Source organism: Oncorhynchus nerka, linkage group LG11 (assembly GCF_034236695.1).
Source record: "Oncorhynchus nerka isolate Pitt River linkage group LG11, Oner_Uvic_2.0, whole genome shotgun sequence".
In the NCBI taxonomy this organism is placed as follows: Eukaryota; Metazoa; Chordata; class Actinopteri; order Salmoniformes; family Salmonidae; genus Oncorhynchus; species Oncorhynchus nerka.
Window position 1 is genome coordinate 20,491,486 of NC_088406.1, and position 23,662 is coordinate 20,515,147.

At 44.7% G+C, this 23,662-nt stretch overlaps 1 protein-coding gene across 1 annotated transcript in view; it reads left to right on the forward strand.

Annotated features, from left to right (window-relative positions):
* LOC115136608 (roundabout homolog 2-like) overlaps window positions 1–23,662 on the forward strand; it is a 427,723-nt gene that overhangs the window by 359,441 nt on the left and 44,620 nt on the right. Inside the window, exons 21-22 of the mRNA XM_065024288.1 lie at window positions 15,595–15,722; window positions 16,867–17,139. Coding sequence (XP_064880360.1) covers window positions 15,595–15,722; window positions 16,867–17,139 — 401 coding nt within the window. The remainder of the gene's footprint in view (window positions 1–15,594; window positions 15,723–16,866; window positions 17,140–23,662) is intronic.

A 23,662-nucleotide genomic window follows, 5' to 3' on the forward strand; every position in this document is an offset into this window, starting at 1 on the left:
GATCTGGTAGAAGAAAATACAAAGAAAAAAAACAACTGGTCTTTTTCTACCACCATCTTTGAAATGCAAGAGAAATGTCATAGTTATAGCCATCACTCTGGTTGTAATTCAGATATTATCCACAAGATGGCAGCAGTGTATGTGCAAAGTTTCAGATAGATAACTTGAAAAATGAGTGAACAATAATACATGTGGTGTCAAGTCCGCAGGTACATTTGGGCAAATCGTGAAGGAAACATTCGCATTCATATTCCATTTTTCATACGAACGTGATTTGACTCGTTAAAACAACGTTTAGGGTGAGGTTTTCACATATTCCTTTCTTTGCAAATTGAACGAGTGGAAATACAAAATCGATCGCACGTGCTATTTGGACCTTTTTATGACATGAAAAAGGATTTTATCTAACAAAACGACACTTCGTGTTATCTCTGAGACCCTTTGGATGATAAATCAGAGCAAGATTTCAGAATGTAAGTACATATTTCACCTTCAGAGATTAATTTATCAAACCTATCATTGTGAAAAAAGTGTTTTGTTGTTAGGTTCTCCCCTCAAACAATAACATGGCATTTTTTGCATTAATAGCTACTGTAAATTGGACAGTGCAGTTATATTAACAACAATTTAAGCTTTCAGCTGATATAAGACACTTATATGTATCAAATTTGTTGTTTCTCTAAAATCTGTGAACTTGATATAACGCGCTGCATGATTTACAACTGTCCTGTTGATGGAACGCCGATCCTTAAGAAGCGCTATTTGCCAAGGCAAAGAAAATCCAGAAATCTGTCAGTGGCTTTTGATTAAATTAAATTTTCACAGAATCGCTTGATGCAATTTCGATGAGGCTCTCTTGTTCAGATATCGGTAAGTGTACTGGAGACAGGGCATGAAAGGGACAACGAATCCAGTTGTGTTTGTCATCCGTTTCGGGAAGTACCTGCGTAATTCTGCACCCAAATCACTCATGTGCTTCGCTATATCACATTTAACATTGTCCGTAAGCTTGAGTTCATTTGCACACAAAAATCATACAATGATGGAAAGGCCTGTGTGCTGTCCTTGTTAATGCAGAGAGAGAAGAGCTCCAACTTTTTAATCATAGCCTCAATTTTTTCCCGCACATTGAATATAGTTGCAGAGTCCCTGTAATCCTAGATTCAGATCATTCAGGTGAGAAAAATATCATCCAGGTAGGGCAGTCATATGAGAAACTCGTCATCATGCAAGCGGTCAGACAAGTGAAAATTATGGTCAGTAAAGAAACTTTAAGCTCGTCTCTATTAAAAAAAACGCATCAATACTTTGCCCCTTGATAACCAGCGCACTTCTGTATGTTGTAAAATCATTACATGGTTACTGCCCATATCATTGCATAGTGCAGAAAATACATGAGAGTTCAGGGTTAACAAAGTTAACCATTTTCATTGTTGTGTCCAAAACGTCGTTCAAGCTGTCAGGCATTCCCTTGGCAGCAAGAGCCTCTTGGTGGATGCTGCAGTGTACCCAAGTGGCGTCAGGAGCAACTACTTGCACACGCGTTACCACTCTACCATGTCTCCCTGTCTTGGCTTTTGTGCCATCAGTACAGATACCAACACATCTTGACCATCAAACTCTATTTGATGTCACAAAGCTGTTCAGTACTTTAAAAATATAATTTCCTGTTGTCCTGGTTTCCAGAAGAGGATGTCTTCCTTAATTGACCCCTCATTAACATAATGGGCATATACCAGGAGCTGTGCCAGGCCCCCCACGTCTGTTGACTCATCCAGCTGCAACACATATCATTCACTGGCTTGTATGCAAAGCAGTAATTGTTTCAAAACATCTACTGCCATGTCACTGATGCATCGTGACACCGTGTTGTTTGATGAAGATATTGTCTGTATAGGTTTCACATTTCACATTCTTAAAATAAAGTGGTGATCCTAACTGACCTAAAACAGATTTTTACTAGGATTAAATGTCAGGAATTGTGAAAAACTGAGTTTAAATGTACTTGGCTAAGGTGTATGTAAACTTTCGACTTCAACTGTATATATAGTTTCCTATTTAATCTGAATACTTTTAATGTTCATACATTTTAAATATACTGTAGCTTTGCCTGTTCCTGATAATTACAGGCATCCAATCGGTGCTGTTGTCATGCCTTCTTCAATCTATTTAAACATTTTAAAAATCAACATCAAAATGTCTCTTGCAGACCAAGAGGGAAGACTGTTTATCAAGTGCCACACTGAAAATCAAACCCAGAATCAAACTGAAAACACATTTGAAACCCTTAGACATGCCTCCTCGTCCTTCATTTCAAAATGTTAAGTATCAAAGAAAATGTCAAGTCAGTGGAATTTCATAGTGTTTTCATTAACACCATAATTTGCCAAGTGCAAGATGAGTTATGGTATGCTTAGGTAAGTTCATGAAGTGCCATATGAAAATGAAGAGCCATACAAGGTAGAATTAAAATATGAAGAAATCATAAGGACTTATCTGTAGGCATTAGATAAACATGTATGAAGAGAGCTGTACAAGGCAAGACAAAAACAACACGCCAGAGTTATGCTTAGATAATAAGGTAGAGCTGACAGAGAGAGCTTTACAAGGCACAACTATTTCAAAACACAAGTTATTAGGCCTGAGCCTTGATACCACATAGATGAACATATTTGGAGCACAGAGTTAGTCTACCTGACTGTAACTCGTCTACTCTCCTTGGCAGCATATGTGTGAAATAAAATGCCTTCAGTTTAGGGATAACATCAGCACAGAACTTCACATCAAAAGTCACATCAATAACAACCTGCTCGGATGGACCCTAGATCAGCAGTTTGCATCTCTCCAGTCCTGTGCAGAGCATGCCCATTTGCATCTGCATGTAGTACCCACGGGTTCCATTAGGTTTCCGCTGAGGAACCCCATCCGCCAGCTTCACATCAGCGAGTTTGCCAGAGAACAGTTCAGTCAGAGACTCACACTTCTTACTCAGAACAGGACATTTGATTTCTAGAAGTTCTTGAGAGTTTAACACTTGCAGAAAGACATGTCTCCTTGACACTCACTACTGTGCCTCTACTCTCCAGCCATGTGTAGGCCACCTGCTCATTCTCCTTGCCATATGTGGTTGCTGAGTTCCCATGGAACCGGGGGGAGAAATGCTCCCGCACAAAGTTGTCGAGATATGTTGAGATGCGCACAGGAACCTTCTTTGCTGAGCTAGCAGTGGTGGGAAGTTTACGAGCGTCATACCACGATTGGGAGGCACTCTGTGGATTAGTGAAGTCCTCCAAGCTGGCTCATTTATACTCCTCCAGCTTAACATAAATGTCATAAAATGACAAGCGTTTCTGACACTGCATGGTTCATGCCGTGTTCACCATGAGGCTGATGTAGCTGTGCTGCTGCGGAACTTGATGACTGTTTGGTTTAGCTTTGATGCACTTGTGCAGAAAGCTCCCTACTCAAACCTTGGCCCCTTCCAAACTCTTCTAAAGTGCATTGTGGGAGTGGTACGCAGGATTTGGATGTAGAGATGGAGATGTGGCCGGGGTGCTGTCAGAGAACTCTTCACTTTGTTTGTGATGTTTGAAACAGATCTCGCTAAACCTTTTTGGAGATAAATTCCGCTGTGTCGCAGAGTTCCATTGGCAATGTTAATCTGTACAGAACACCCCTGTCAATCCTCCATACACAGCATTCTGCACCGCCAACAAAACACTACTGTTAGAATAGTCAATTACAGTACAGCACACTAGTTTACATGGTATTCACAGTTTACTATTTTACACAGTTTCCTTTTAACTAGTAGGTCTAGGTTGTGTTGGTCATTTCCTATTTGATTGTAAAACTCACCATGATTCTGTACCTACCTCATTGCCATTCGAGATTAGGCTGATATACTACACAATGAGTCGCTGAAACCAAGAATCACGTGGGGATGCTGTACTAGTTAACGTTATCAGTTCTGGTCAGTGATATGGTATCATCGCAATTAGCCAGCTAGCTAAGTAACTAGCTAACATCAAACATATCAGTCATAAAAAGGTTATGATAAAGTTCTGATAAAGAAAAAGCCAGCTAGCTAGCTACCTGCCATAGTATTGCAACTTAATGACTACAAGACTTCCCCTGCCTTGCAACACAAGAACACCCTGCAGTCTCCACCGTGCTGACTGAAGATACAAGAATCCAGGCAGAATGATGGTGTGTTTCGCTTTGACTTGGCTGGACATCCGCTTTGAGGAACACCAGGTTGTCATCCTCAAGACAATGAATAAGCAAGCGTCTAACTTTGCTGCTGTGGAGGTATTTATATTCATCTGTACTTTTGTATCTCCTCATCTCTGACCCATCCACACCGAGAGACAATATGAAATAATTGACAATGTCTTTATTGGCGATATGTGGCCATTTTTTATTTTGTCCTCCCACTCCTGAATAATCCATGGATGTGGCACAGACTTGCCATTTGACTTTGAAATATGTTTCTTGGTATTTTGAGATAGCTAGCTAACGTGCGCAAAACGGAAAGAAGGCCACAAAGGAAGACTTCCATGTAACAGAACGTTCTGACATCGTTTTGTTTCCGCGTTATTAACCCTTGTGTGATGTTCATGTTTTTGTTATTCACCCAATGTTCACGGGTCTGATGGACCCACAATATTATTGGGTTTTTAAAACAATGCAGCCATAACAATTTGCGTAAAAATAATTAATACTTAGATGTTGACTTAATTCAATTACAAGCAATATAGACATATATGGTTAACATGTGCCATTTACCTAAGCTAGATCACATTTATCAATAAAAGCACTATTCTTCTTTTTAATAAAATGTGATTTTTGTCATCAAAAATCTATTAGAATCATGACATGGGTGGAATTAATCAAGTTTATCTTGAACAAATATAAATGAAATAAGGTTTTCAGGTGTTCATCACTATTGATGTTTTTTGCTTTGAACTGAACAAATTGTAAGGACAAATTTTACATACTGTATTTAATGGAAATTATAAATGAGCCGCAACTAATAGAGTTTTACTGTGTGTGTGTTGCAAATGTATATATTGCACTTGATGCATGTGTACTCTGTCTTCCTGTCCTTCATGGGTCCACACACATCATAGTGCTTCTTTCTTGTTGCTACCGGCTTCAATCTAGAATGAGGAAAACACTTAGTTCAGGAATTTTACTAACTTCTCACTCACATATATAGTTAGAGCAGGCCAAGGTAGGAGAGTCAGACATACACACATGCAACAACATCACTCACACGTGCTTCCGGTATTGGAGTTGTTGGTTCTGTGAGTTGGGCGGATGGGGCACCAACATCCACTTCCTGAATCCTCCTCAGGATGGCTGCAGAAGCTGGGGTCCAATGTTGCCTCCTCTGGATTGGAGGTCTTACCAGTGCCTAGCTATCTCAGTGCCTCCATAGAGAAAGAGCCGTCTCCTCTGGAGCTTCCCTCTGTTCCTATATGGGTTCAATGCCATCCAGATGACAAACGCGTTGTACGCCGAGCTGTCCAAGATCTTGAAGAATATCACAAGTGGCCAGCGAAGGATTCTTCTTTGCCAGCTGTAGCCAGTCAACAGCTTGTCTAAGTCATCACAGGCAGCCCAGATCTTGATTCCATATTTGGTGGGTTTAGACGGTATGTACTGCCTGAAGGGGCAATTCATAAGAAGACTTTATGTCCTGCACATGAGTAACCTCTGCACCCCACACAGCCTGCTCGGCCCTGGTTGAGTAACCTCTGCACCCCATACAGCCTGCTCGGCCCTGGTTGAGTAACCTCTGCACCCCATACAGCCTGCTCGGCCCTGGTTGAGTAACCGCTGCACCCCACACAGCCTGCTCGGCCCTGGTTGAGTAAACGCTGCACCCCACACAGCCTGCTCGGCCCTGGTTGAGTAACCGCTGCACCCCACACAGCCTGCTCGGCCCTGGTTGAGTAACCGCTGCACCCCATACAGCCTGCTCGGCCCTGGTTGAGTAACCGCTGCACCCCATACAGCCTGCTTGGCCCTGGTTGAGTAACCGCTGCACCCCACACAGCCTGCTCGGCCCTGGTTGCATCCTTATCACATTGGCAGCCATGCGGCATAGCTCATTCCTTGGGCAAGAAAACCATTCAATTTCACAATTTTTGGACATCTATATTTGTCCTCCTGCAGGCTGCTGATGAGCTGGTTGCTAACGGGCTGGTCCTGGGGCTGGTTGCTAACGGGTTGGTCCTGGGGCTGGTTGCTGACGGGCTGGTCCTGGGGCTGGCTGAGGGTCAATCTCATCCTCTTCTTCCAACTCAATGACAGACTCTTGAATTGACAGAGACATGATCCTCATCTTCCAAAGTGGAAGACACTCCTTCAACACTAGCTTCTCTCTCTGCAAAAATTATTTATAAGGCCCTCTGAGCAGAGATGATTTTTGTGGTGTTCGGGTCCACTGTAATATAAATGTGTAGGGGGATGCATAGTGGGCACTCAATGAAAATGTGTTATTTTATATGTTCTTCGCAGAAAATGAGCCAAGGCCAATGAATCTCAGGTTGAAAAAATTATTCCTTTTATCATGTTTATTTTAGTAAACATAGAAAATTGGTCCCACAGACCCGAACACCACACAAGTGTTAAATAAGGTGAATGAGATTAGACTATAACATTAAGGCTATCTCAATGGTATTATTATCAACAACCTGCATCTAAAGCTGTGCTGTCCTCTATCCTGGGCTTTACACATCTTCACTATAGTGCCCTTGGCTCATCTTCATAAAATATGCATTATGTCTTCACTGCACTGAGCAAGCCTGCTCTAACGCTGATAGATGACTGATGGATCTATAGATAACTGATAGGCCCTACCTGCGTGTTTACGTCGCACACAGACCTGTGTGCAAACATACATTCCTAACACATCTCCGTTCACACATCAATAGACAGACTCATAAATCTCCTCAACGGAATTAGCAGAAACAATTTAAGCAGAGAGTGCTTTTATTTTATCATTTATCTTCCCCTGCCGGCAACCCAGAAGCCCCCTGGAGTGATAAATTTGCCTGTCACTTTGCCAAGGCGACTGGGATCCGAGCACATGTAATAATGTACAAATAATTACCCAGGGGAGAGGTGTGGAGGTACCTCTGCTGCACCCCACACAGCCTGCTCGCCCTGTGTGTGTGTGTGTGTGTGTGTGTGTGTGTGTGTGTGTGTGTGTGTGTGTGTGTGTGTGTGTGTGTGTGTGTGTGTGTGTGTGTGTGTGTGTGTGTGTGTGTGTGTGTGGGTGGGTGGGTGGGTGGGGGTGTGGGGGGTTACTCAATGACACCAGTTACTGAGCCTTTGTAGGGATTCAGGAGGCTCCCCAGAGAAGCCAGGGCTTCTGTCTGTCTACTGATCTATCACACCTGAGTAATTAGGTAAATCCACACAGAGCTCACACACTTCGTCTGAGATTCTAAACTAGAATCACACTCAGTCTGTTTGTCTGAGTGTGTTTTTCCAGTATTTAGTATACTTTGTGTATCTGTATGTGAGTTAGTTTTTCTGTTTGTGTGTATATTGTCTGTGTGTTTATGTGTGTGCCTGTGTGTGTGTGTGTGTGTGTGTGTGTGTGTGTGTGTGTGTGTGTGTGTGTGTGTGTGTGTGTGTGTGTGTGTATAGTGTGTGTATAGTGTGTGTATAGCGTGTATAGTGTGTGTAGTGTGTGTAGTGTGTATAGTGTGGATAGTGTGTATCGAGTGGATAGTGTGGATAGTGTGTATCGAGTGGATAGTGTGAATAGTGTGTATAGTGTGGATAGTGTGTATAGTGTGGATAGTGTGGATAGTGTGTATAGTGTGGATAGTGTGTATAGTGTGGATAGTGTGGATAGTGTGTATAGTGTGGGTAGTGTGTATAGTGTGGATAGTGTGTATAGTGTGTATAGTGTGGATAGTGTGGATAGTGTGTATAGTGTGGATAGTGTGGATAGTGTGTATAGTGTGGGTGGATAGTGGATAGTGTGGATAGTGTGGATAGTGTGGATAGTGTGTATAGTGTGGGTAGTGTGTATAGTGTGGGTAGTGTGGATAGTGTGGATAGTGTGTATAGTGTGGATAGTGTGGATAGTGTGTATAGTGTGGATAGTGTGGATAGTGTGTATAGTGTGGGTAGTGTGGATAGTGTGGGTAGTGTGGATAGTGTGTATAGTGTGGATAGTGTGTATAGTGTGTATTTCTGCGAGAGCCGCCAGCAAGCACTCAAAGAATTAACCACGCCACTTGCCATGTCTTTTCTCATCTATTTTTTGCTGTAGTGTTTTTCCTTCAATTTTCCACATACGTGGTTCTGATTCTCACCCCGGCGGATGGGATTGGAGGGGTCTGTATCTGTGGCACTATATTTGCTATAGCTTAAGTCAGTGGGGGAGACATTTCTACACAGCACCAGAGTGGTAGGACATAGTGGGGGAGACATTTCTACACAGCACCAGAGTGGTAGGACATAGTAGGGGAGACATTTCTACACAGCACCAGAGTGGTAGGACATAGTGGGGGAGACATTTCTACACAGCACCAGATTGGTAGGACATAGTGGGGGAGACATTTCTACACAGCACCAGAGTGGTAGGACATAGTGGGGGAGACATTTCTACACAGCACCAGAGTGGTAGGACATAGTGGGGGAGACATTTCTACACAGCAGCAGATTGGTAGGACATAGTGGGGGAGACATTTCTACACAGCACCAGATTGGTAGGACATAGTGGGGGAGACATTTCTACACAGCACCAGAGTGGTAGGACATAGTAGGGGAGACATTTCTACACAGCACCAGAGTGGAAGGACATAGTGGGGGAGACATTTCTACACAGCACCAGATTGGTAGGACATAGTGGGGGAGACATTTCTACACAGCACCAGATTGGTAGGACATAGTGGGGGAGACATTTCTACACAGCACCAGATTGGTAGGACATAGTGGGGGAGACATTTCTACACAGCACCAGAGTGGTAGAACATAGTGGGGGAGACATTTCTACACAGCACCAGATTGGTAGGACATAGTGGGGGAGACATTTCTACACAGCACCAGAGTGGTAGGACATAGTAGGGGAGACATTTCTACACAGCACCAGAGTGGTAGGACATAGTAGGGGAGACATTTCTACACAGCACCAGATTGGTAGGACATAGTGGGGGAGACATTTCTACACAGCAGCAGATTGGTAGGATGCACTAAGTCGGGAGCTAGCTCTGCTTCTACAGTAGCAGAAAGCCTTGATCCTGGTCACTGTGGTCACATCAAAGCCCTGATCCTGGTCACTGTGGTCACATCAAAGCCCTAATCCTGGTCACTGTGGTCACATCAAAGCCCTGATCCTGGTCACTCTGGTCACATCAAAGCCCTGATCCTGGTCACTGTGTTCACATCAAAGCCCTGATCCTGGTCACTCTGGTCACATCAAAGCCCTGATCCTGGTCACTGTGTTCACATCAAAGCCCTGATCCTGGTCACTCTGGTCACATCAAAGCCCTGATCCTGGTCACATCAAAGCCCTAATCCTGGTCACTGTGGTCACATCAAAGCCCTGATCCTGGTCACTCTGGTCACATCAAAGCCCTGATCCTGGTCACTCTGGTCACATCAAAGCCCTGATCCTGCTCACTCTGGTCACATCAAAGCCCTGATCCTGGTCACTCTGGTCACATCAAAGCCCTGATTCTGATCCTGGTCACATCAAAGCCCTGATCCTGGTCACTGTGGTCACATCAAAGCCCTGATCCTGGTCACTCTGGTCACATCAAAGCCCTGATCCTGGTGACTGTGGTCACATCAAAGCCCTGATCCTGGTCCCTGTGGTCACATCAAAGTCCAGATGTTGCAGCTTCCCCATCTTTCCCTGCAGAGTGAGAGTGACCCGCCCAGTATCACAGGGAAATGTGTTCATTTGTTACCTGGGATGTTTATTGCATTAATTAGACAATAGCAAATGGAGTCACGTCTGTTCCCAGCTCCTCATTGGCTGCTGCCAAATTGTCCTGACTGAACAAATCACTTAATCGATCACAGAATAAATGATTAATGGAAGATGAATAGGCTGCAGATTGGTAGACCTGGATGGCTTGACTTTGGTTGCTCATGTGAAATTGATAAAAGGCGATAAGGACCCATTCCTTCTCACCCTGTCACTAGAGATATGCTAATTAGTAGCTAGTAATAACTATCTCAGCGCTGATCAATATTTTAGCCAGAGCAGATTCTGAGCTATAGAGAGTGGACTAAGCACTGCTGCCAACGGGTTCTGCCAACATTGTTGCTATGGAGATTCCTTTACATCACGGGACTCAGGAGCTAAGTGACAGAATCCTCTATGAATGGAAATCTCAAATGGAAATGCATGTTTCAACATGCCTTAAGTGTAATTTCATGTGCAGGCTTTTAGTGGGGGTAGTATTGAGCAGTAGGCATGCGGAGCGTGAACACATCTTATTTATGTAGTTGCATTGGGATTAATATCTCTGGTCTGGCTTGTTTATGGCTCGTCGCGCGTCAGGCATCCTGGGTGGTTACTCAGGTTTGCTACCTTTCACAACAAACAGCCAAAAAGTCTGACAGGAAAATAGCACAAATTGAAATCATTTCTTTGCCAAGGCAGCAATAAATCCCCGAACTCAACTAGGATTAAAAGTAAACTTGTCAAGGATCCAGAAGACGTATTACCGTCCTACCCTACAGTCACAACAGCCATATACCAAATACTCCCAATAGAACCCATATAACCACAACTCCCAATAGAACCCATATACCAAATACTCCCAATGGAACCCATATACCAAATACTCACAATAGAACCCATATACCAAATACTCCCAATAGAACCCATATAACCACAACTCCCAATAGAACCCATATACCAAATAATCCCAATAGAACCCATATACCAAATACTCCCAATAGAACCCATATACCAAGTACTCCCAATAGAACCCATATAACCACAACTCTCAATAGAACCCATATACCAAATACTCCCAATAGAACCCATATACCAAATACTCCCAATAGAACCCATATACCAAATACTCCCAATGGAACCCATATACCAAATACTCACAATAGAACCCATATACCAAATACTCCCAATGGAACCCATATACCAAATACTCCCAATAGAACCCATATACCAAATACTCCCAATGGAACCCATATACCAAATACTCCCAATAGAACCCATATACCAAATACTCCCAATGGAACCCATATACCAAATACTCCCAATAGAACCCATATACCAAATACTCCCAATGGAACCCATATACCAAATACTCCCAATAGAACCCATATACCAAATACTCCCAATGGAGCCCATATATCAAATACTCCCAATAGAACCCATATACCAAATACTCCCAATGTAACCCATATACCAAATACTCCCAATAGAACCCATATAACCACAACTCCCAATAGAACCCATATGCCAAATACTCCCAATAGAACCCATATACCAAATACTCCCAATAGAACCCATATACCAAATACTCCCATTAGAACCCATATACCAAATACTCCCAATGGAACCCATATAGAAAATACTCCCAATAGAACCCATATAACCACAACTCCCAATAGAACCCATATACCAAATACTCCCAATAGAACCCATATACCAAATACTCACAATGGAACCCATATACCAAATACTCCCAATGGAACCCATATACCAAATACTCCCAATGGAACCCATATACCAAATACTCCCAGTAGAACCCATATACCAAATACTCCCAATGGAACCCATATACCAAATACTCCCAATAGAACCCATATAACCACAACTCCCAATATAACCCATATACCAAATACTCCCAATAGAACCCATATACCAAATACTCCTAATAGAACCCATATACAAAATACTCCCAATAGAACCCATATACCAAATACTCACAATAGAACCCATATACCAAATACTCCCAATAGAACCCATATACCAAATACTCCCAATAGAACCCATATACCAAATACTCACAATAGAACCCATATACCAAATACTCCCAATAGAACCCATATACCAAATACTCCCAATAGAACCCATATAACCACAACTCCCAATAGAACCCATATACCAAATACTCCCAATAGAACCCATATACCTAATAGTCCCAATAGAACCCATATAACCACAACTCCCAATAGAACCCATATACCAAATACTCCCAATGGAACCCATATACCAAATACTCCCAATAGAACCCATATAACCACAACTCCCAATATAACCCATATACCAAATACTCCCAATAGAACCCATATACCAAATACTCCTAATAGAACCCATATACCAAATACTCCCAATAGAACCCATATACCAAATACTCACAATAGAACCCATATACCAAATACTCCCAATATAACCACAACTCCCAATAGAACCCATATACCAAATACTCCCAATAGAACCCATATACCAAATACTCCCAATAGAACCCATAAATGAAATACTCCGAATAGAACACATATACAGTACAGAATACTCCCAATAGAACCCATATACCAAATACTCCCAATAAAAATCATTCTTATTCTAATTATCGAGGCAGCCATCTCCAGTGTCAACACTTTGTCTTCCAAATGGTCTTTCTGGTCTCTGTACCGTGCTGCATGGTGGATGGTTATTAGGGGTGTGTAGGGCTGTAGGTCTGGTACTGGGACAGTAGTATAGTACTTCTCTATATACTAGGTATTCCGTGGTGCAGTGTAGAGAACATGGCCCTCCCTCTCCATTTCTCTCTTTCTTTGTCAAATGTCATGAAACTGTAGGCTGACAGATGTTGAGAGTGAGGGAGGAAAGGAGGGGTGAAAGCAGGAGGTATATGTGGGGGGGGGGAATAAAAGCAAATGGGGTTTAGAAAGAGATGGGTTGGGGAGAGAGAAAGAAAGGAGCGGAGTGGGGGAATGTATCAGTGAGAAACAGAAGGGGAGGTGGTAGGGGAAGAGATGTATTACCCTATAAAAAGTGTCTGATGCACATCCATCAATATGAATGACTCCTTCGCCCCCGAGGGCCTGTTTTGGCATTCAGGAACCACGACGAGGGCTCTTAGCTTGTCAGGGCCTCCCGCCTCCCTCCTGTCTCTGCAGCGCTGCAGTTCCCCCTCCATGGAACAGCTCTTCTCATTAGAACCTGTGGCTCTGTGGCTGAGGGAGAGACTGACTGCAGAGCGCCCATTACCTGACCATGTCCTGGGGCTCTCCCCTCCCCCTCATCTCCCCCTCCTCCCAGGGCCAGCACATCACGTTACCTCACTGAAGCAGAGACAAAAGTCCGGTTAGGCAGGAGGCACACCGCGGCTTTAAAGGGTGCTAGGATGTAGCACTGAGCGTGTCTGAGACAGGGATAGAGACTGCAGGGCACTAGCAGTGAGGTGTTCTTGTGCCATGTTCCCTCTAGCAGAAGCCATCCGGTTGATCACATGATACTGCCTGTTTGACAGACCGCGGCAGCCAGCTATTTCTCAGGGATAAGAGAAGAAAGGCTTGCTGCTGCTGCTGCTGTGGAGACCTTGAACAGAACGATGAAAAGCTCAGTTCAACCTCTCATTCCACACTCTGCCAGATGCCTCTGTCTGTAGACACACAGCACTGCTTTTACATCCTCTCTTTACATTGGACAGGAAAATAACACATTGATACATTTCTAGACTACAGTACACACAGTATGAAATATGAATCCATCTCTATGGTTCAGCCATTGGAAACTAGTGTGGTACCAACGAACTGACACACAAACAAAGGCATTTTAGCTCCATCTCTCATCTACAGTGGCTCCGTCTGTGTTGCCCGTGGTAACGAGGCTGAGACGTGACTGTACAGTAAAGTGGCCCTAATGGCCTCCCAGCAGTCACCCGTGACAGGTTCAAGTCCTATTGGGAGATTTTTATGGCCCCCACACCTGTGGGAGTGACTCCCAACACCTGTTAAATGGAGCCAGCCCCCATCCATACATCCATCCATCCACAGGCTGCAGCAGCCCACGAGTTAACCTGGTAGGGGAGGGAAAGGGGTGAGGGTTCAGGGCTGGGACTGGAGGATAGCTAATCAACTCAGGCCAGGGCAGTTTGGGAACCATCAGAAGGGGTTGATGGGATAGTACAGCAGAGAGCAATGGATGTTAATGAACAAGGTTATGTGTGAGTCTGTGTGGGGGAGGGATAATGACGTGTTAATCCAGCACATGTATCTGTGTGTGTGTGTGTGTGTGTGTGTGTGTGTGTGTGTGTGTGTGTGTGTGTGTGTATTAATGTGTGTCTATTAATGTGTGTGTGTGTGTATGAATGTGTGCATGTATTAATGTGTTTGTATGTGTATTAATGCATGTGTGTGTATTAATGTGTGTGTGAGTATTAATGTGTGTGTGTGTATTAATTTGTGTGTGTATTAATGTGTGTATGTGTATTAATGCATGTGTGTGTATTAATGTGTGTGTGTGTGTGTGTATTAATGTGTGTCTATTAATGTGTGTGTACATGTATTAATGTGTTTGTATGTGTATTAATGCATGTGTGTGTATTAATGTGTGTGTGAGTATTAATGTGTGTGTGTGTATTAATTTGTGTGTGTATTAATGTGTGTATGTGTATTAATGCATGTGTGTGTATTAATGTGTGTGTGTGTGTGTATTAATGTGTGTGAGTGTATTAATGTGTTTGTGTGTGTATGTGTATTAATGTGTGTGTGTGTATTAATGTGTTTGTGTGTATGTGTATTAATGTGTGTGTGTGTATTAATGTGTGTATGTGTATTAATGCATGTGTGCGTATTAATGTGTGTGTGTGTATTAATGTGTGTGAGTGTATTAATGTGTTTGTGTGTGTATGTGTATTAATGTGTGTGAGTGTATTAATGTGTTTGTATGTGTATTAATGTGTGTGTGTGTATTAATGTGTTTGTGTGTATGTGTATTAATGTGTGTGTGTGTATTAATGTGTGTATGTGTATTAATGCATGTGTGCGTATTAATGTGTGTGTGTGTATTAATGTGTGTGAGTGTATTAATGTGTTTGTGTGTGTATGTGTATTAATGTGTGTGAGTGTATTAATGTGTGTGTGTGTATTAATGTGTGTGTGTGTATTAATGTGTGTGAGTCAGAGTGAGACAAAGACACAGCAAGAGAAAGGAAAGATACAGAGCACCGTTGCCTGAAGGAAATCCAACTTTAAGGGAGAGGCACATGCTGCACATACATCCTGTCTTTGAATGATCTCATTAGTACTGCAGGCTCACCCCCCTCACACACACACGCTAACATTAGAACATATGTTGGAACTTATGTCTTCATATTGGCTCCCTGCTGATTCCCTGTCATGTTTTAATTCATTATTTCTCAATCTAGTCAGGAAACATGAAATTCTTACATAATTCTAAAATATACAGTACATATTTGATAGAGTGTGAGGGTTGACTTTCGCTGACGAGAGCCTTGTTTATAAAACTAAACAGAGATTTATTCCAAGATGTATAGTATTCATAGAAAACTATAACCTATTACCATTCCTAACTACACTATGAATATGTTCCATATCTAACAACCCTGTGTTTCCTCCTAGCCGACCAGGCCTGCTGAATGCCGGTGATCCAGGCTACCCGTGGCTGGCTGACTCCTGGCCTGCAACCAGCCTGCCTGTCAACAGTGGCTCCGGTGGACCCAATGACCTTAGTAACTTTGGACGAGGAGGTGAGATATCAGGGCCTGTCCAACAGTATAGTCTCTATGGGCCTGTATATGTACTAGACTGGGGGAGAGCAGAGAGAGAAAAGAGTGGAAAGAACTGAGAGAGAGGAGAGGAGAGAGAGAGAGAAAAAGGAGAGAGAGGAGAGAGAAAGGAGAGAGAAAAATAGGTGAGAGAGAAGAGATGGTGAGATAGGACAAAAGAGATAGGAGAGATAGGAAATACTCAGTTTTGACTAGGTGCCAGCGTTCGTGAGAAAAGCCTTGCTATTGAGAAAGGCTGCCGTAGGCAGACCTGGCTCTCAAGAGAAGACAGACTATGTGCACACTGCCCACAAAATGAGGTGGAAACTGAGCTGCACTTCCTAACATCCTGGCAAATGTATGACCATATTAGAGACACATATTTCCATCAGATTACACAGACCCACATAGAATTAGAAAACAAACCCAATTTTGAAATACCACCGTGTGCCATCACAGCATCAACATTTGTGATCTGTTGCCACAAGAAAAGGTCAACCAGTGAAGAACAAACACCATTGTAAATACAACAATGTTATTTATTTTCCCTTTTGTACTTTAATATGTTATTTATTTTCCCTTTTGTACATAATATGACATTTGAAATGTCTTTATTCTTTTGGAACTTTTTGGAGTGTAATGTTTACTGTTCATTTTTATTGTTTATTTTCGCTTTTGTTTTATCTACTTCACTTGCTTTAGCAATGTTAACATGTTTTCCATGCCAATAAAGCACATAAATTTACATTGAATTGAGAGAGAGGGGGGGAGGGGCCCAGGGTTAGGAGTCAATGGCTGGAATTAGAATGCATGAATAAGTGGGGATGGATTTTTCAATGAGATGAATGTGTTTAACTGGATGTTAAGAGCTGAGCTAATGTCAAAGTGTTGAGCTGCTCAGGGTAATCCCCTCACACCCCAGGGTCACTCTGTCCTGATGCATAGTTAGACACCTCTTCACTCCTGATCTGTAATGCAGCCTTGTTCATCAATTACTCTTAACATCACTTTACCTTTCTACCTTTTATTCAAATACAATGGGTTTATAGTTGATGTGAATGCAGTATTTGTCATTGAAGCGCCCACCTAAACGGACCCCTATTCTCTCTCCCTGTGTCTCCTCCAGACACCAGTAGTAATGGGGATAAGACTGGCACCATGCTCTCTGATGGAGCCATCTATAGCAGTATAGACTTCACCACCAAGGCTAACTACAACAGCCCCAGCCAGGGCTCCCAGGGAGCCACCCCCTATGCCACCACACAGATCCTCCACTCCAGTAGTATCCATGAGCTGGCTGTGGACCTCCCCGAGGCCCAGTGGAAGGCCTCCATCCAGGCCAAACAGGAGATGGCCAACCTGGGGTACTCCCTGCCCGACAAGAACTCCTGCAACAACAGTGAGTGGATAGTGTGTGTGTGTGTGTGTGTGTGTGTGTGTGTGTGTGTGTGTGTGTGTGTGTGTGTGTGTGTGTGTGTGTGTGTGTGTGTGTGTGTGTGTGTGTGTGTGTGTTTCACACAGAAGCTGAGACTTCTCATATTTCCTTGCCATGCTAAATACCCTCAGCTCCAACACAGCCCTATGATACATGGCCATACACACAGACACAGTGTCTGTGTTATATTAACCTTAACCATAATGGACACACTCCTCCTACTGTGAGTGTATGACCCCAGGACAAATCACTGCTGAGTGACAGATCAGCACGGAATGTTTCAATATGATACCCCAGTTCACCCCTGTTGTAAAAGGTCTGGGTGTAGCTGGTGCAGAGAAGTCATCCTGGTCCGCGACGGGGCTGGTTTTCCTTTTTTAATCCGTGATTGACTGTAGACCCTGACACATACCTCTTGTGTCTGAGCCGTTGAATTGTGACTCTACTTTGTCTCTATACTGACGCTTAGCTTGTTTGATTGCCTTGCGGAGGGAATAGCTACACTGTATTCGGTCATGTTTCCGGTCACCTTGCCCTGATTTAAAGCAGTGGTTCACGCTTTCAGTTTCGTGCGAATACTGCCATCAATCCACGGTTTCTGGATTGGGAATGTTTTAATAGTTGCTGTGGGTACGACATCGCCGATGCACTTGCTAATAAACTCGCTCACCGAATCAGCGTATTCGTCAATGTTGTTGTTTGATGCAATGTGGAACATATCCCAGTCCACGTGATCGAAGAAATCTTGAAGCGTGGAATCAGATTGGTCGGACCAGCGTTGAACAGACCTATGCGCGGGAGCTTCCTGTTTTAGTTTCCATCTCTAGGCTGGAAGCAACATAATGGAGTCTTGGGCAGCTTCTCCAAAAGGAGTGCAGGGGAGGGCCTTATATGCGTCGCGGAAGTTAGAATAACAATGATACAGGGTTTTACCAGCCCTGGTTGCACAATTGATATGCTGATAGAATTTAGGGAGTCTTTTTTTCAGATTAGCCTTGTTAAAATTCCCAGCTACAATGAATGCAGCCACAGGATATGTAGTTTCCAGTTTACATAGTCAAATGTCAAATTAAGTTTGTTCAGGGCCATCGATGACTCTGCTTGGGGGGGAATATATGCGGCTGTGAATATAATCGAGAACGAGAGAATTCTCTTGGTAGATAATGCAGTCGACATTTGATTGTGAGGAATTCTAAGTCAGGTGAACAGAAGGACTTGAGTTCCTGTATGTTGTTATGATCACACCACGTCTCGTTAATCATAAGGCATACCCCCCCCCGCCCTTCTTCTTACCAGAAAGATGGTTGTTTCTGTTGGCGCGATGCGTGAAGAAACCAGCTGGCTGTACCGACTCCGATAGCGTGTCTCGAGTGAGCCATGTTTCCGTGAAGCAAAGAACGTTACAGTCTCTCTGGAATGCTACCCTTGCTTGGAAAGTCGTATTCCTGATCGAGTTGACGTTGCTCTTATATCCAATAGTTCCTCCCGACTGTATTTAATAAAACGTAAGATTACCTAGGGTACCAATGTAAGAAATAACACGTAAAAAAACAAAATTCTGCATAGTTTCCTAGGAACGCGAAGCGAGGCGGCCATCTCTGTTGTCGCCGGAAGTCTATTACCAAATACATGTAGTAATACCAAGCCCACACAATAGGACCAAAATACATAAAACAAACACGCACAAAAACCATGGGGAAAACAGAGGGTTAAATATTGAACATGTAATTGGGGAATTGAAACCAGGTGTGTAAAACAAAGACAAAACAAATGGAAAATGAAAAGTGGGCAGGCAATGGATAGAAGGCCGGTGACGTCGACCACCGAACGCCGCTCGAACAAGGAGAGGGACCGACTTTGGAGGAAGTCGTGACAGTACCCCCCCCCCCCCCTCCCCGACATGCGGCTCCAGCAGCGGGTCAACACCGACCTCGGGGACGACCCGGAGGACGAGGCGCACGGCGATCCGGATGGAGACAGTGGAACTCCCGCAGCAACGAAGGGTCCAAAATGTCCTCCACCGGCACCCAGCATCTCTCCTCCGGACCGTACCCCTCCCACTCCACGAGGTACTGAAGGCCCCTCGTCCGACGCCTTTCGAGTCCAGTATGGCTCGAACAGCATACGCCGGGGCCCCCTCGATATCCAGAAGGAGCGGAGGGCAATGAACCTCCCGCACCTCAGACTCCTGGAGTGGACCAGCCACCACCGGCCTGAGGAGAGACACATGGAACAAGGGGTTAATACGGTAATCTGGGGGAATCTGTAACCTGTAGCAAACCTCGTTCTCCTCTTTGAATGGCCCCACAAACCGCGGGCCCAGCTTCCGGCAGGGCAGGCGCAGGGGCAGGTTTCGGGTCAAGAGCCAGACCCGGTCCCCCGGTGCGAACACCGGGGCCTCACTGTGGTGGCGATCGGCGCTCGTATGACGCCTCACAGCCCGTTGCAGGTGCACATGAGCGGCGTCCCAGGTCTCCTCCGAGCTCTTAAACCATTCGTCCACCGCAGGAGCCTAGATCAGGCTCTAATGCCTAGGTGCCAGAACCGGCTGATACCCCAGTATGCACTGGAAGGGAGAAAGGTTAGGGGACGAGTGGAGGAGCGAGTTTTGGGCCATCTCTGCCCAGGGAATGAACGCCGCCCACTCCCCCGGCCGGTCCTGGCAATAAGACCGCAGAAACCTACCCACATCCTGGTTTATTCTATCCACCTGCCCATTACTCTCGGGGTGAATGGCTGACAGAGACCCCCAGACGTTCCATGAACGCCCTCAAGACCCTTGATGTGAACTGGGGACCTCGATCAGACACTATATCCTTAGGCACCCCGTAGTGCCGGAAGACATGTGTAAACAGGGCCTCCGCAGTCTGTATTGCCGTAGGGAGACCGGGCAAAGGAAGGAGACGGCAGGACTTGGAGAACCGATCCACAACGACCAGGATCGTGGTGTTACCCTGTGAGGGAGGAAGATCCGCGAGGAAATCCACCGATAGGTGCCACCATGGCCGTTGTGGAACAGGTAAGGGCTGTAACTTCCCTCTGGGCAGGTGCCTAGGGGCCTTGCACTGGGCATACACCGAGCAGGAGGAAACATAAACCCTCACATCCTTGGCCAAGGTGGACCACCAGTACTTCCCACTAAGACAATGCACTGTCCGAGGAGGGTGGCATGTGGGCCCAATAGATCAAACGGTCGCGGACAGCAGACAGAACGTACAGACGCCCAGCTGGACACTGGGGACGAGTGGGCTCTGTACGTAACGCCTGCTCGATGTCCACGTCCAGCTCCCACACCACCGGTGCCACCAGACAAGAGGCCGGAAGTATGGGAGTGTGATCCATGGACTGCTCCTCTGTGTCATACATCCGGGACAGTGCATCTGCCTTAGTGTTCTGGGAACCTGGTCTGTAGGACAGGGTGAAAACAAAACAGGTAAAGAACATGGCCCACCTTGCCTGGCGAGGGTTCAGTCTCCTTTCCACCCGGATGTACTCCAGATTGCGGTGGTCAGTCCAGATGAGAAAAGAGCCTTGACAATAGCCAACAGCTCCCGGTCCCCCACATCATAGTTTCGCTCCGCCGGGCTGAGCTTCTTTGAAAAAAAGTACAGGGGCGGAGCTTTGGTGGTACCCAAGTGCTGAGAGAGCACGACTCCTATCCCAGCTTCAGACGCATCCACCTCCACTATGAACACCAAAGAGGGATCCGGATGAGCCAGCACGGGAGCACGGGAGCCAACAGAGCCTTCAGGTGACCAAAAGCCCTGTCCGCCTCAGCCGACCACTACAGTCGCACCAGTCCCCCCTTCAGCAGTGAGGTAATGGGAGCCGCTACCTGACCAAATCCCCGGATAAACCTACGGTAGTAGTTGGCAAACCCTAGAAACCGCTGCACTTCCTTTACCTTGGTGGGAGTCGGCCAATTACACACGGCTGAAATGCGGTCACTCTCCATCTCCACCCCTGAAGTGGAAATGTGGTACCCTAGGAAGGAGACGGACAGTTGGAAGATCAGACATTTCTCAGCCTTGACGTACAGGTCATGCTCCAACAGTCGACCAAGCACCCTGCGCACCAGGAACACATACCTGGCGCGTGTAGCGGAGAATATAAGAATGTCATCGATATACACCACTACACCCTGCCCGTGCAGGTCCCGGAAAATCTAATCTACAAATGCCTGGAAGACTGATGGAACATTCATCAACCCGTACGGCATGACGAGGTACTCATAGTGCCCTGAGGTGGAACTAAATGCCGTCTTCCACTCGCCCCCCTCCTGGATACACACCAGATTGTAAGCGCTCCTGAGATCCAATTTTGTGAAGAAGCGCGCACCATGCATTGACTCTGTCACTCTGGCTATGAGAGGCAGCGGGTAGATGTACCTCACAGTGATCTGATTGATACCTCGATAGTCAATGCACGGGTGCAGACCTCCATCCTTCTTCTTCACAAAAAAGAAACTCGAGGAAGCAGGTGAAGTGGAGGGCTGAATGTACCCCTGACCCACGGATTCGGAGACATATGTTTCCATAGCGCCGTCTCCTCCTGTGACAGGGGATACACGTGACTCCTGGGAAGTGCTACGTCTACCAGGAGATTTATCGCACAATCCCCTCGTCGATGGGGTGGTAATTGAGTCGCCTTCTTCTTACAGAAGCACGGTGACCTGGTCTGGACTTTCCACCGTAGTAGCACCCGACGGAAACCCCTAAAAACCTCCCCGAAACCCCTAAACACCTCCTCAATTATAAAGGCAAAACAAATGGAAAATGAAAAGTGGATCGGCGATGGCTAGAAAGCCTGTGACGTCGACCGGCGAACGCCACCCGAACAAGGAGAGGGACCGACTTCGGAAGAAGTCGTGACACCTGTTTACAAGCCATAGGTTTACTGTGACCTGACAGCAGTTTGTACTCTAATACTCACTATTTCACAATCTGTTTCTGAAGCCCATTCCAGCTCCACTCTGACTGCCTGATTCTGTTTTAAGGACTAATTTTCCCCTCGCTGCCATCCAGTCTTGGTCACTTTCCAAGGTTAAATAAACACCAGATGAAAGGCTAGGGAGCTAGAATAATGCACTGTTTCCTCCAGCCTTGGATTAAGTTACTTCCCTCTCGATGTTCTAACTAATTACTTTAGCACAACTAATATTTAAGAAAATAATCCAACTCAATTATAATGGATTTGATAGAAGACTTTTCTAAAAGCCTTGTGGAGTTTCCTAATGAGTTTTCTGGTGCTGTTTATACATATTCATGGTCTCATTCTCTAGAGATTTAAAGTAGATTCATTATATCATTTTTTACAATGTGCCCATGATGTAATATCTATTAGAAACTGAATTCCCGATCCTTTGCTCTGTCTTGCATTATTTTAAAAAGTAAAATGTGATTATATTTGTACCAAATGCTACAATAAATGACTTGCTCCTGCTGCAAGTGGATTTATCTCTCCCATCTCATGAATTAATAATCAATTTGCCTTCTTCCAATATTAAACATGCACTCGTTTAAAAAAAAAGTTATGCATCACAAACAAAGGCTAAGTGTTTCACTGAGTGAATCTGACCGTGGGTGGGTGGGTGGGTGGTTGAGGGAGGTAAGGAGGGAGAAATAGAGAGAGAGAGAATGTCAAGATGGATGGATGGAAGAGGTGTGTGTGATTGAGATGTGTCCAGATACATAGAAGAGGTGTGTGTGATTGAGATGTGTGTGTGATTGAGATGTGTCCAGATAGATGGAAGAGGTGTGTGTGATTGAGATGTGTGTGTGATTGAGATGTGTCCAGATAGATGGAAGAGGTGTGTGTGATTGAGATGTGTCCAGATAGATGGAAGAGGTGTGTGTGATTGAGATGTGTCCAGATAGATAGAAGAGGTGTGTGTGATTGAGATGTGTCCAGATAGATAGAAGAGGTGTGTGTGATTGAGATGTGTCCAGATAGATAGAAGAGGTATGTGTGATTGAGATGTGTCCAGATAGATGGAAGAGGTGTGTGTGATTGAGATGTGTCCAGATAGATAGAAGAGGTATGTGTGATTGAGATGTGTGTGTGATTGAGATGTGTCCAGATAGATGGAAGAGGTATGGGTGATTGAGATGTGTCCAGATAGATGGAAGAGGTGTGTGTAATTTAAAAAAAAAGTTTTACCTTTATTCAACTAGGCAAGTCAGTTAAGAACAAATTCTTATTTTCAATGACGGCCTAGGAACAGTGGGTTAACTGCCTGTTCAGGGACAGAACGACAGATTTGTACCTTGTCAGCTCGGGGATATGAACTTGCAACCTTTCGGTTACTAGTCCAACGCTCTAGTCCAAATAGCTAGAAGAGGTGTGTGTGATTGAGATATGTTCAGATAGATAGAAAAGGTGTGGGTGATTGAGATATGTTCAGATAGATAGAAGAGGTGTGTGTGATTGAGATATATTCAGATAGATAGAAGAGGTGTGGGTGATTGAGATATGTTCAGATAGATAG